Raw genomic sequence first — 13646 nt, 5'->3', positions numbered from 1 at the left:
TCTCTCCCCCTCTCTCTCTCTCTCTCTCTATACTCTCTCTCCCCCTCTCTCTCTCTCTCCCCCCTCTCTCTCTCCTCTCCCTCTCTCTTTCTACACTCTCTCTCCCCCTCTCTCTCTACACTCTCTCTCCCCATCTCTCTCCCCCCTCTCTCTCTACACTCTCTCTCCCCATCTCTCTCCCCCTCTCTCTCTCTCTCTCCCCATCTCTCTCCCCATCTTCCTCTACACTCTCTCTCCCCCCTCTCTCTCTCTCTCTCCCCATATCTCTCCCCCTCTCTCTCTCTCCCCTCTCTCCCCTCTCTCTACTTCCTCTCTCCCCTCTCTCTACTTCCTCTCTCCCCTCTATCCCCTCTCTCTACTTCCTCTCTCCCATCTCTCCCTCTCTCTCTCTCTCCTCTCTCTCTCCCTCTCTCTCTCTCCCTCTCCCTCTCTCTCTCTCTCTCTCCCTCTCCCTCTCTCTCTCTCTCTCTCTCCCCATCTCTCTCCCCCTCTCTCTCTCCCCTCTCTCCCCTCTCTCTACTTCCTCTCTCCCCTCTCTCCCCTCTCTCTACTTCCTCTCTCCCCTCTCTCCCCTCTCTCTACTTCCTCTCTCCCCTCTCTCTACTTCCTCTCTCCCATCTCTCTCTCTCTCTCTCTCTCTCTCTCTCTCCCCTCTCTCTCTCTCTCTCTCTCCCCTCTCTCTCTCCCTCTCTCTCTCCCCTCTCTCTCTCTCCCCTCTCTCTCTCTCCCCTCTCTCTCTCTCTCTCTCACTCACTCCCCTCTCTCTCTCCCTCTCTCTCTCTCCCCTCTCTCTACTTCCTCTCTCCCAGACTATGAAGAATGCGTGGCTAGCGAGGCACACAGATTCAGCAGACCCAGGTGTTGTGGTGTTGGTGGGGTGTGGAACCATGTCCAGTACCTGTGGTCAACTAGCCAGTTACCCTCTGGCTCTCGTCAGAACACGCATGCAGGCACAGGGTGAGACAGGGGGAGGTGGGGTGGCACAGGGTGAGACAGGGGGAGGTGGGGGGGCAGGGCTGTGGGTGTGTGAGAGGGGGAGGTGGGGGGTAGGGCTGTGGGTGTGTGAGAGGGGGAGGTTGGGGGGCAGGGCTGTGTGAGAGGGGGAGGTGGGGGGGCAGGGCTGTGTGAGAGGGGGAGGTGGGGGGGCAGGGCTGTGGGTGTGTGAGAGGGGGAGGTGGGGGGGCAGGGCTGTGGGTGTGTGAGAGGGGGAGGTGGGGGGCAGGGCTATGGGTCTGTGAGAGGGGGAGGTGGGGGGGCAGGGCTCTGGGTGTGTGAGAGGGGGAGGTGGGGGGGCAGGGCTGTGGGTGTGTGAGAGGGGGAGGTGGGGGGGCAGGGCTGTGGGTGGGTGAGAGGGGGAGGTGGGGGGGCAGGGCTGTGGGTGTGTGAGAGGGGGAGGTGGGGGGGCAGGGCTGTGGGTGTGTGAGAGGGGGTAACATTAAACTACATTTATCTACCTGTCACTTTTCCCCATGTGTGCATCCGCTCTCTCTTCTCCTCTCCCTCCCTCCTCCTCCCTCTCCTCTTCCTCTTCCTCTTCTCCTCCTCCAGCCTCTGTGAAGGGCGGCCCTCAGCTCTCCATGCTAGGTCTGTTCCAGAACATTGTGACCCAGGAGGGCGTGGCTGGCCTCTACCGCGGCATCGCCCCCAACTTCCTGAAAGTCATCCCCGCCGTCAGCATCTCCTACGTAGTCTATGAACACATGAGGAAAGTCCTGGGGGTGGAGAGATGCAAATGAGGAAGGAGGAGGGGTGGAGAGATGCAGATGAGGAAAGTCCTGGGGGTGGAGAGATGCAGATGAGGAAGGAGGGGGGTGGAGAGATGCAGATGAGGAAGGAGGGGGGGTGGAGAGATGCAGATGAGGAAGGAGGGGTGTGGAGAGATGCAGATGAGGAAGGAGGGGGGGGGGTGGAGAGATGCAGATGAGGAAGGAGGGGGTGGAGAGATGCAGATGAGGAAGGAGGGGGGGTGGAGAGATGCAGATGAGGAAGGAGGGGTGTGGAGAGATGCAGATGAGGAAGGAGGGGGGGGGTGGAGAGATGCAGATGAGGAAGGAGGGGGTGGAGAGATGCAGATGAGGAAGGAGGGGGGGGGTGGAGAGATGCAGATGAGGAAGGAGGGGGGGTGGAGAGATGCAAATGAGGAAGGAGGAGGGGTGGAGAGATACAGATGAGGAAGGAGGGGGGGTAGAGAGATACAGATGAGGAAGGAGGGGGGGTGGAGAGATACAGATGAGGGAGGAGGGGGGGTGGAGAGATGCAGATGAGGAAGGAGGGGGGGTAGAGAGATGCAGATGAGGGAGGAGGGGGGGTAGAGAGATACAGATGAGGAAGGAGGGGGGGTGGAGAGATGCAGATGAGGAAGGAGGGGGGGGTGGAGAGATACAGATGAGGAAGGAGGGGGGGTGGAGAGATACAGATGAGGAAGGAGGGGGGGTGGAGAGATACAGATGAGGAAGGAGGGGGGGTGGAGAGATGCAGATGAGGAAGGAGGGGGGGGTGGAGAGATGCAGATGAGGAAGGAGGGGGGGTGGAGAGATACAGATGAGGAAGGAGGGGGGGGTGGAGAGATACAGATGAGGAAGGAGGGGGGGTGGAGAGATACAGATGAGGAAGGAGGGGGGGTGGAGAGATACAGATGAGGAAGGAGGGGGGTGGAGAGATGCAGATGAGGAAGGAGGGGGGGGTGGAGAGATACAGATGAGGGAGGAGGGGGGGTGGAGAGATACAGATGAGGAAGGAGGGGTGGAGAGATACAGATGAGGGAGGAGGGGGGTGGAGAGATGCAGATGAGGAAGGGGGGGGTGGAGAGATACAGATGAGGAAGGAGGGGGGTGGAGAGATACAGATGAGGAAGGGGGGGGTGGAGAAATACAGATGAGGGACAAGGGGGGGTGGAGAGATGCAGATGAGGAAGGAGGGGGGGTGGAGAGATACAGATGAGGGAGGAGGGGGGGTGGAGAGATACAGATGAGGAAGGAGGGGTGGAGAGATACAGATGAGGAAGGAGGGGGGTGGAGAGATGCAGATGAGGAAGGGGGGGGTGGAGAGATACAGATGAGGAAGGAGGGGGGTGGAGAGATACAGATGAGGAAGGGGGGGGGTGGAGAAATACAGATGAGGGACAAGGGGGGGTGGAGAGATGCAGATGAAGATACAGATGAGGAAGGGGGGGGGTGGAGAGATACAGATGAGGAAGGGGGGGGTGGAGAGATACAGATGAGGAAGGAGGGGGGGTAGAGAGATACAGATGAGGAAGGAGGGGGGGGTGGAGAGATGCAGATGAGGAAGGAGGGGGGGTGGAGAGATACAGATGAGGAAGGAGGGGGGGTGGAGAGATGCAGATGAGGAAGGAGGGGGGGTAGAGAGATGCAGATGAGGGAGGAGGGGGGGTAGAGAGATACAGATGAGGAAGGAGTGGGGGTGGAGAGATGCAGATGAGGAAGGAGGGGGGGTGGAGAGATACAGATGAGGAAGGAGGGGGGGTAGAGAGATGCAGATGAGGGAGGGGGGGGGTGGAGAGATACAGATGAGGAAGGAGGGGTGGACAGATACAGATGAGGAAGGAGGGGGGGTAGAGAGATGCAGATGAGGAAGGAGGGGGGGTAGAGAGATGCAGATGAGGGAGGAGGGGGGGTAGAGAGATACAGATGAGGAAGGAGGGGTGGAGAGATACAGATGAGGGAGGAGGGGGGTGGAGAGATGCAGATTAGGTAGGAGGGGGGGTAGAGAGATGCAGATGAGGAAGGAGGGGGGGTAGAGAGATGCAGATGAGGGAGGAGGGGTGGAGAGATACAGATGAGGGAGGAGGGGGGTGGAGAGATGCAGATGAGGTAGGAGGGGGGGTAGAGAGATACAGATGAGGAAGGAGGGGGGTAGAGAGATACAGATGAGGAAGGAGGGGGGGTGGAGAGATACAGATGAGGGAGGAGGGGGGGTGGAGAGATGCAGATGAGGAACGAGGGGGGGTAGAGAGATGCAGATGAGGGAGGAGGGGGGGTGGAGAGATACAGATGAGGAAGGAGGGGGGGGTGGAGAGATACAGATGAGGAAGGAGGGGGGTGGAGAGATGCAGATGAGGAAGGAGGGGGGGGTGGAGAGATACAGATGAGGAAGGAGGGGGGGTGGAGAGATACAGATGAGGAAGGAGGGGGGGGTGGAGAGATACAGATGAGGAAGGAGGGGGGGTGGAGAGATGCAGATGAGGAAGGAGGGGGGGGGGGTGGAGAGATGCAGATGAGGAAGGAGGGGGGGTGGAGATATACAGATGAGGAAGGAGGGGGGGGTGGAGAGATACAGATGAGGAAGGAGGGGGGGTGGAGAGATACAGATGAGGAAGGAGGGGGGGTGGAGAGATACAGATGAGGAAGGAGGGGGGGTGGAGAGATACAGATGAGGAAGGAGGGGGGTGGAGAGATGCAGATGAGGAAGGAGGGGGGGGGGGTGGAGAGATACAGATGAGGGAGGAGGGGGGGTGGAGAGATACAGATGAGGAAGGAGGGGTGGAGAGATACAGATGAGGAAGGAGGGGGGTGGAGAGATGCAGATGAGGAAGGGGGGGGGTGGAGAGATACAGATGAGGAAGGAGGGGGGTGGAGAGATACAGATGAGGAAGGGGGGGGTGGAGAAATACAGATGAGGGACAAGGGGGGGTGGAGAGATGCAGATGAAGATACAGATGAGGAAGGGGGGGGGTGGAGAGATACAGATGAGGAAGGGGGGGTGGAGAGATACAGATGAGGAAGGAGGGGGGATAGAGAGATACAGATTAGGAAGGAGGGGGGGGTGGAAAGATGCAGATGAGGAAGGAGGGGGGTGGAGAGATACAGATGAGGAAGGAGGGGGGGTGGAGAGATGCAGATGAGGAAGGAGGGGGGGTAGAGAGATGCAGATGAGGGAGGAGGGGGGTAGAGAGATACAGATGAGGAAGGAGGGGGGGTGGAGAGATGCAGATGAGGAAGGAGGGGGGGTGGAGAGATACAGATGAGGAAGGAGGGGGGGTAGAGAGATGCAGATGAGGGAGGAGGGGGGGTGGAGAGATACAGATGAGGAAGGAGGGGTAGAGAGATACAGATGAGGAAGGAGGGGGGGTAGAGAGATGCAGATGAGGAAGGAGGGGGGATGGAGAGATACAGATGAGGAAGGAGGGGGGGTAGAGAGATACAGATGAGGAACGAGGGGGGGTAGAGAGATGCAGATGAGGGAGGAGGGGGGGTGGAGAGATACAGATGAGGAAGGAGGGGGGTGGAGAGATACAGATGAGGGAGGAGGGGGGGTGGAGAGATACAGATGAGGAAGGAGGGGTGGAGAGATACAGATGAGGAAGGAGGGGGGGTAGAGAGATGCAGATGAGGAAGGAGGGGGGGTAGAGAGATGCAGATGAGGGAGGAGGGGGGGTGGAGAGATACAGATGAGGAAGGAGGGGTGGAGAGATACAGATGAGGGAGGAGGGGGGTGGAGAGATGCAGATTAGGTAGGAGGGGGGGTAGAGAGATGCAGATGAGGGAGGAGGGGTGGAGAGATACAGATGAGGGAGGAGGGGGGTGGAGAGATGCAGATGAGGTAGGAGGGGGGGTAGAGAGATACAGATGAGGAAGGAGGGGGGGTAGAGAGATGCAGATGAGGAAGGAGGGGGGATGGAGAGATACAGATGAGGAAGGAGGGGGGGTAGAGAGATACAGATGAGGAACGAGGGGGGGTAGAGAGATGCAGATGAGGGAGGAAGGGGGGTGGAGAGATACAGATGAGGAAGGAGGGGGGTGGAGAGATACAGATGAGGGAGGAGGGGGGGTGGAGAGATACAGATGAGGAAGGAGGGGTGGAGAGATACAGATGAGGAAGGAGGGGGGGTAGAGAGATGCAGATGAGGAAGGAGGGGGGGTAGAGAGATGCAGATGAGGGAGGAGGGGGGGTGGAGAGATACAGATGAGGAAGGAGGGGTGGAGAGATACAGATGAGGGAGGAGGGGGGTGGAGAGATGCAGATTAGGTAGGAGGGGGGGTAGAGAGATGCAGATGAGGAAGGAGGGGGGGTAGAGAGATGCAGATGAGGGAGGAGGGGTGGAGAGATACAGATGAGGGAGGAGGGGGGTGGAGAGATGCAGATGAGGTAGGAGGGGGGGTAGAGAGATACAGATGAGGAAGGAGGGGGGGTAGAGAGATACAGATGAGGAAGGAGGGGGGGTGGAGAGATACAGATGAGGGAGGAGGGGGGGTGGAGAGATGCAGATGAGGAAGGAGGGGGGGTAGAGAGATGCAGATGAGGGAGGAGGGGGGGTAGAGAGATACAGATGAGGAAGGAGGGGGGGTGGAGAGATGCAGATGAGGAAGGAGGGGGGGTGGAGAGATACAGATGAGGAAGGAGGGGGGGTGGAGAGATACAGATGAGGAAGGAGGGGGGGGTGGAGAGATACAGATGAGGAAGGAGGGGGGGTGGAGAGATGCAGATGAGGAAGGAGGGGGGGGGGGTGGAGAGATGCAGATGAGGAAGGAGGGGGGGTGGAGAGATACAGATGAGGAAGGAGGGGGGGGTGGAGAGATACAGATGAGGAAGGAGGGGGGGTGGAGAGATACAGATGAGGAAGGAGGGGGGGTGGAGAGATACAGATGAGGAAGGAGGGGGGTGGAGAGATGCAGATGAGGAAGGAGGGGGGGGGGTGGAGAGATACAGATGAGGGAGGAGGGGGGGTGGAGAGATACAGATGAGGAAGGAGGGGTGGAGAGATACAGATGAGGAAGGAGGGGGGTGGAGAGATGCAGATGAGGAAGGGGGGGGGTGGAGAGATACAGATGAGGAAGGAGGGGGGTGGAGAGATACAGATGAGGAAGGGGGGGGGTGGAGAAATACAGATGAGGGACAAGGGGGGGTGGAGAGATGCAGATGAAGATACAGATGAGGAAGGGGGGGGGTGGAGAGATACAGATGAGGAAGGGGGGGGTGGAGAGATACAGATGAGGAAGGAGGGGGGGTAGAGAGATACAGATGAGGAAGGAGGGGGGGGTGGAAAGATGCAGATGAGGAAGGAGGGGGGTGGAGAGATACAGATGAGGAAGGAGGGGGGGTGGAGAGATGCAGATGAGGAAGGAGGGGGGGTAGAGAGATGCAGATGAGGGAGGAGGGGGGTAGAGAGATACAGATGAGGAAGGAGGGGGGGTGGAGAGATGCAGATGAGGAAGGAGGGGGGGTGGAGAGATACAGATGAGGAAGGAGGGGGGGTAGAGAGATGCAGATGAGGGAGGAGGGGGGGTGGAGAGATACAGATGAGGAAGGAGGGGTAGAGAGATACAGATGAGGAAGGAGGGGGGGTAGAGAGATGCAGATGAGGAAGGAGGGGGGATGGAGAGATACAGATGAGGAAGGAGGGGGCGTAGAGAGATACAGATGAGGAAGGAGGGGGGGTAGAGAGATGCAGATGAGGGAGGAGGGGGGGTGGAGAGATACAGATGAGGAAGGAGGGGGGTGGAGAGATACAGATGAGGAAGGAGGGGTGGAGAGATACAGATGAGGAAGGAGGGGGGGTAGAGAGATGCAGATGAGGAAGGAGGGGGGGTAGAGAGATGCAGATGAGGGAGGAGGGGGGGTGGAGAGATACAGATGAGGAAGGAGGGGTGGAGAGATACAGATGAGGGAGGAGGGGGGTGGAGAGATGCAGATGAGGTAGGAGGGGGGGTAGAGAGATGCAGATGAGGAAGGAGGGGGGGTAGAGAGATGCAGATGAGGGAGGAGGGGTGGAGAGATACAGATGAGGGAGGAGGGGGGTGGAGAGATGCAGATGAGGTAGGAAGGGGGGTAGAGAGATGCAGATGAGGAAGGAGGGGGGGTAGAGAGATGCAGATGAGGGAGGAGGGGTGGAGAGATACAGATGAGGAAGGATGGGGGTTGGAGAGATACAGATGAGGGAGGAGGGGGGGTGGAGAGATGCAGATGAGGGAGGAGGGGGGGTGGAGAGAGGGAGGAAGAGAGATATCATAGATGCCTTGGAGAGAATAAGATGAAAGAAGGAGGGAAAGAGAGGGAGGGAGGGAGGGAGGGAGATGCTGGAGGGAGGGAGAGAGATGCTGGAGGGAGGGATCGTAGATGCATTTGAGTGGGGGAGAGAATGAGGTGAGAGAGAGAGAGGGATGGAGATGAGACAGACCAGTATGTGGCAGCTATGGGCTTGTTGCAGGACCACACCTAAAGACACAGTGAGAGGAGACGGAGGGAGGGAGGGAGGGATGGAGATGAGACAGACCAGTATGTGGCAGCTATGGGCTTGTTGCAGGACCACACCTAAAGACACAGTGAGAGGAGACGGAGGGAGGGAGGGATGGAGATGAGACAGACCAGTATGTGGCAGCTATGGGCTTGTTGCAGGACCACACCTAAAGACACAGTGAGAGGAGACGGAGGGAGGGGGGGATGGAGATGAGACAGACCAGTATGTGACAGCTATGGGCTTGTTGCAGGACCACACCTAAAGACACAGTGAGAGGAGACGGAGGGAGGGGGGGATGGAGATGAGACAGACCAGTATGTGACAGCTATGGGCTTGTTGCAGGACCACACCTAAAGACACAGTGAGAGGAGACGGAGGGAGGGAGGGATGGAGATGAGACAGACCAGTGTGTGGCAGCTATGGGCTTGTTGCAGGACCACACCTAAAGACACAGTGAGAGGAGACGGAGGGAGGGAGGGATGGAGATGAGACAGACCAGTGTGTGGCAGCTATGGGCTTGTTGCAGGACCACACCTAAAGACACAGTGAGAGGAGGCGGAGGGAGGGAACAAAGGAGGGAGAGAGAGAAAGGGAGGAATGAATCAAATAACAGAGAGAGATCTCAGGTCCTGCACCCAAGTGATGTCTAACCGTGTGGAAGCTTTGTGGTTGCAAGTGTCAACATGGTTTCTATGACAACACGTGTGACGTTTTACATGGCCTGCGCTGCATGTGGAGGTGTTTCTGGTTTTGAAAACTAGCCGACTAGCTTCTCGACTACTGGGTTGGGCTTTTCTCTCTCTGCATTAACAACGGGCGAGGACGTGTTTGACAACTAACGGTGCTTCAAGACTTTGACCAAAAACAAAACCCTTTACCATTTCACTACTGACAACGCCTCAAGAGAAGGATCACAATATGACCTTTTCCCCCATGAATCTTTAGGTGGAGAATAGAGAAATCTCTGGGATAGGATGACACCATCTCCATGTTGTGTGGTTGGTTGGTCCTGAAGAAGGAAGGGATACGCCACTGGAACCTTGGAACCACCAGGACTTCTAGAACTTTTCATATTGGAACCACCAGGACTTCTAGAACTTTTCATATTGGAACCACCAGGACTTCTAGAACTGTTCATATTGGAACCACCAGGACTTCTAGAACTTTTCATATTGGAACCACCAGAACTTCTAGAACTTTTCATATTGGAACCACCAGGACTTCTAGAACTGTTCATATTGGAACCACCAGGACTTCTAGAACTGTTCATATTGGAACCACCAGGACTTCTAGAACTGTTCATATCGGAACCACCAGGACTTCTAGAACTGTTCATATCGGAACCACCAGGACTTCTAGAACTGTTCATATCGGAACCACCAGGACTTCTAGAACTTTTCATATTGGAACCACCAGGACTTCTAGAACTGTTCATATTGGAACCACCAGGGCTTCTAGAACTGTTCATATCGGAACCACCAGGGCTTCTAGAACTTTTCATATTGGAACCAGGGTGACTTGAGAACTTTTCACAATGAAAAAAGGACCAGTAGCAATCTACCTGCCATGACTCATCGTAGGTGGAAGAAGAGGATGAGGAAGAGGAGAAGACGAGGTGTTCAAGACTTGCGTTCAATGATCTGAAAGGATTGGGATGTGCTTGTGGACACAGGATTTAAATAAACCTCTGCCTACGAGATTATTTTAAATTATAATGCTGTGAGGACATTTTAGACAGCCGGATGAGAAACAAGCACATTAAACCTTGTACTGTATTTAGGGTTGCAAAATTTCAGGAACTTTCCCCAAATTCCCTGATTTTCCAGAAATCCTGGTTGGAATTTTTCTGGAATCAGACAGAAATAAGCACAAAATCCATAATCCTCCAACCTGGGAATTTGGGGGAAAATGACTGGATTTTGCAACCCTATATTGAAACTATATTTTTTTCTGAATCCCAGTTACTGTGGTACGTTTCAACAAAGAGTTTTATCAAAGTACGTAAATAGTTAGAGATGCATGGTTTAATCAAGTGCTAAAGCCAATAGAACACAGACACGCGCTGATGTCATCACGATGATGATACGACTCAGAGGTGGTCCCCCTTTTACGTGTGTGTCAGTGTGTGTGTGTGTGTGTGTGTGTGTGTGTGTGTGTGTGTGTGTGTGTGTGTGTGTGTGCAGCAAGTAGGTGTGATTTTTGTCTCACAAAAAAATATGATAAAACTCCAGAATGCCAAATCAACCAAACTGCCAAGACTGTGTTATTCTTCCCTCTTCTGAATAACTTCCATATTACCACCGTGTATTTATTTAGTTGGTTTATGTGTATGAGGTTATATCATAACAAGGACTTCAATATGAGTCCAATGACTTCACTATGAGTCCAATGACTGCAATATGAGTCCTTCACTATGAGTCCAATGACTTCACTATGAGTCCAATGACTTCACTATGAGTCCAATGACTTCACTATGAGTCCAATGACTTCACTATGAGTCCAATGACTTCAATATTAGTCCAATGACTTCACTATGAGTCCAATGACTGCAATATTAGTCCAATGACTTCACTATGAGTCCAATGACTTCACTATGAGTCCAATGACTTCACTATGAGTCCAATGACTTCACTATGAGTCCAATGACTGCAATATTAGTCCAATGACTTCACTATGAGTCCAATGACTGCAATATGAGTCCAATGACTTGGACATGTTCATGATTATTACTTGTGAGGTGATTTTTGAGTTGAAGCCTGTGGATGCGGCCCAAATAGCACCCTATTCGGTGCACTAAAAAGTAGTGCACTATTTTTATTAGGGGTAGGGTGCCATTTGTGCAGCCTACTAGTTGGGGGGTTCTGTTCTGAGTATTGTGAATGGGGGGGTTCTGTTCTGAGTATTGTGAATGGGGGTTCTGTTCTGAGTGTTGTGAATGGGGGTTCTGTTCTGAGTATTGTGAATGGGGGGGTTCTGTTCTGAGTATTGTGAATGGGGGGGTTCTGTTCTGAGTATTGTGAATGGAGGGGTTCTGTTCTGAGTATTGTGAATGGGGGGGTTCTGTTCTGAGTGTTGTGAATGGGGGTTCTGTTCTGAGTATTGTGAATGGGGGGGTTCTGTTCTGAGTATTGTGAATGGGGGGGTTCTGTTCTGAGTATTGTGAATGGGGGGGTTCTGTTCTGAGTATTGTGAATGGAGGGGTTCTGTTCTGAGTATTGTGAATGGGGGGGTTCTGTTCTGAGTGTTGTGAATGGGGGTTCTGTTCTGAGTATTGTGAATGGGGGGGTTCTGTTCTGAGTATTGTGAATGGGGGGTTCTGTTCTGAGTATTGTGAATGGGTGTTCTGTTCTGAGTATTGTGAATGGGGGTTCTGTTCTGAGTATTGTGAATGGGGGGTTCTGTTCTGAGTATTGTGAATGGGGGGGTTCTGTTCTGAGTATTGTGAATAGGGGTTCTGTTCGGAGTATTGTGAATGGTGGGGTTCTGTTCTGAGTATTGTGAATGGGGTGTTTTGTTCTAAGTATTGTGAATAGGGGGTTCTGTTCTGAGTATTGTGAATGGGGGGGTTCTGTTCTAAGTATTGTGAATAGGGGGTTCTGTTCTAAGTATTGTGAATAGGGGGTTCTGTTCTGAGTATTGTGAATGGGGGGGTTCTGTTCGGAGTATTGTGAATGGGGGGGTTCTGTTCTGAGTATTGTGAATGGGGGTTCTGTTCGGAGTATTGTGAATGGGGGGTTCTGTTCTGAGTGTTGTGAATGGTGGGGTTCTGTTCTGAGTATTGTGAATGGGGGTTCTGTTCTGAGTATTGTGAATGGGGGGGTTCTGTTCTGAGTATTGTGAATGGGGGGGGTTCTGTTCTGAGTGTTGTGAATGGAGGGGTTCTGTTCTGAGTATTGTGAATGGTGGGTTCTGTTCTGAGTATTGTGAATGGTGGGTTCTGTTCTGAGTATTGTGAATGGGGGGGTTCTGTTCTGAGTATTGTGAATGGGGGTTCTGTTCTGAGTATTGTGAATGGGGGTTCTGTTCTGAGTATTGTGAATGGGGGGTTCTGTTCTGAGTATTGTGAATGGGGGGGTTCTGTTCTGAGTATTGTGAATAGGGGTTCTGTTCGGAGTATTGTGAATGGTGGGGTTCTGTTCTGAGTATTGTGAATGGGGTGTTTTGTTCTAAGTATTGTGAATAGGTGGTTCTGTTCTGAGGATTGTGAATGGGGGGGTTCTGTTCTAAGTATTGTGAATGGGGGTTCTGTTCTGAGTATTGTGAATGGGGGGTTCTGTTCTGAGTGTTGTGAATGGAGGGGTTCTGTTCTGAGTATTGTGAATGGTGGGGTTCTGTTCTGAGTATTGTGAATGGGGGGGGGTTCTGTTCTGAGTGTTGTGAATGGGGGGGTTCTGTTCTGAGTGTTGTGAATGGAGGGGTTCTGTTCTGAGTGTTGTGAATGGGGGGGTTCTGTTCTGAGTATTGTGAATGGGGGTTCTGTTCTGAGTATTGTGAATGGGGGGGGGGTTCTGTTCTGAGTATTGTGAATGGGGGGGGTTCTGTTCTGAGTATTGTGAATGGGGGGATTCTGTTCTGAGTATTGTGAATGGGGGACATCTGCCATGCACAAGAGAGCCTTGATCTAAAGTAATGCCATGGTGCTCTTTCATCAGAAGAAAAGTACTGGTAGTTTGAAGTTGCTGTTGGTGTGGTGTCATTATGTATGAAAATATATATTGTGATGTCCCAAATTGCCCAATATAGTGCCCTTCTTTAGACCAGAGACCATCCCCCTATATTATTATTTTTATTGAACTAGGCAAGTCAGTTAAGAACAAATTATGATTTTACAGTGACGGCCTACCCCGGCCAAACCCTCTCCTAACCTGGACAACGCTAGCCAATTGTGCACCGCCCTATGGGATTCCCGATCACAGCCGGTTGTGATACAGCCCGGGATTGAACCAGGGTCTGTAGTGACACCTCTAGCACTGAGATTCAGTGCCTAAGACCCCTGCGCCACTCGGGACCACAAAATATATAGTTACCTACTTTAGACCAGAGACCATTCCCCCTATATAGTACACTACTTTAGACCATTCACCCTATATAGTACACTACTTTAGACCATAGACCATTCCCCCTATATAGTACACTACTTGACCATTCCTCTGGTCAAAATGTGTGCACTATATGGGAAATAGGGTGCCATTTGGGACACTAAATTGGACAGTGGTATGTCTATCAGCTAACATAAGTAGCTAGGTCACTAATATTTAAATGGCATGGCTGAATGCTGTTAGCCTGGGTGCTAGTCTGGTTCAGCTCTCTTGCCAACTCCTTATGGAATTGTCACGCTATTTGGCTTGACAACGGAGTAGGCAAAATCACAACAGATCTGGGACCAGGCTAATATTTATAGCAAAGGTACCAAAAACGAAGTCAAAGTTTCCGCTTTGTTGCTTTCATCTGT

At 53.2% G+C, this 13646-nt stretch overlaps 1 protein-coding gene across 2 annotated transcripts in view; it reads left to right on the top strand.

Moving 5' to 3' along the window:
• Window positions 1-10438, top strand: part of LOC110493393 (calcium-binding mitochondrial carrier protein SCaMC-3) — a 34955-nt gene extending 24517 nt beyond the window's left edge. For both annotated transcript variants that reach the window (XM_036939890.1, XM_036939889.1), the window contains exons 9-11: window positions 810-957; window positions 1549-1705; window positions 9140-10438. In XM_036939890.1, coding sequence (XP_036795785.1) covers window positions 810-957; window positions 1549-1705; window positions 9140-9167 — 333 coding nt within the window. In that variant the 3' untranslated portion in view covers window positions 9168-10438. The remainder of the gene's footprint in view (window positions 1-809; window positions 958-1548; window positions 1706-9139) is intronic.
• The last annotated feature ends 3208 nt before the right edge of the window (window positions 10439-13646 follow it).

The sequence above is a fragment of the Oncorhynchus mykiss genome, chromosome 13 (assembly GCF_013265735.2).
Source record: "Oncorhynchus mykiss isolate Arlee chromosome 13, USDA_OmykA_1.1, whole genome shotgun sequence".
Classification (NCBI taxonomy): Eukaryota; Metazoa; Chordata; class Actinopteri; order Salmoniformes; family Salmonidae; genus Oncorhynchus; species Oncorhynchus mykiss.
Note: the sequence above shows the minus strand (reverse complement) of the source record. Positions and strands in the feature narration are given on the sequence as shown.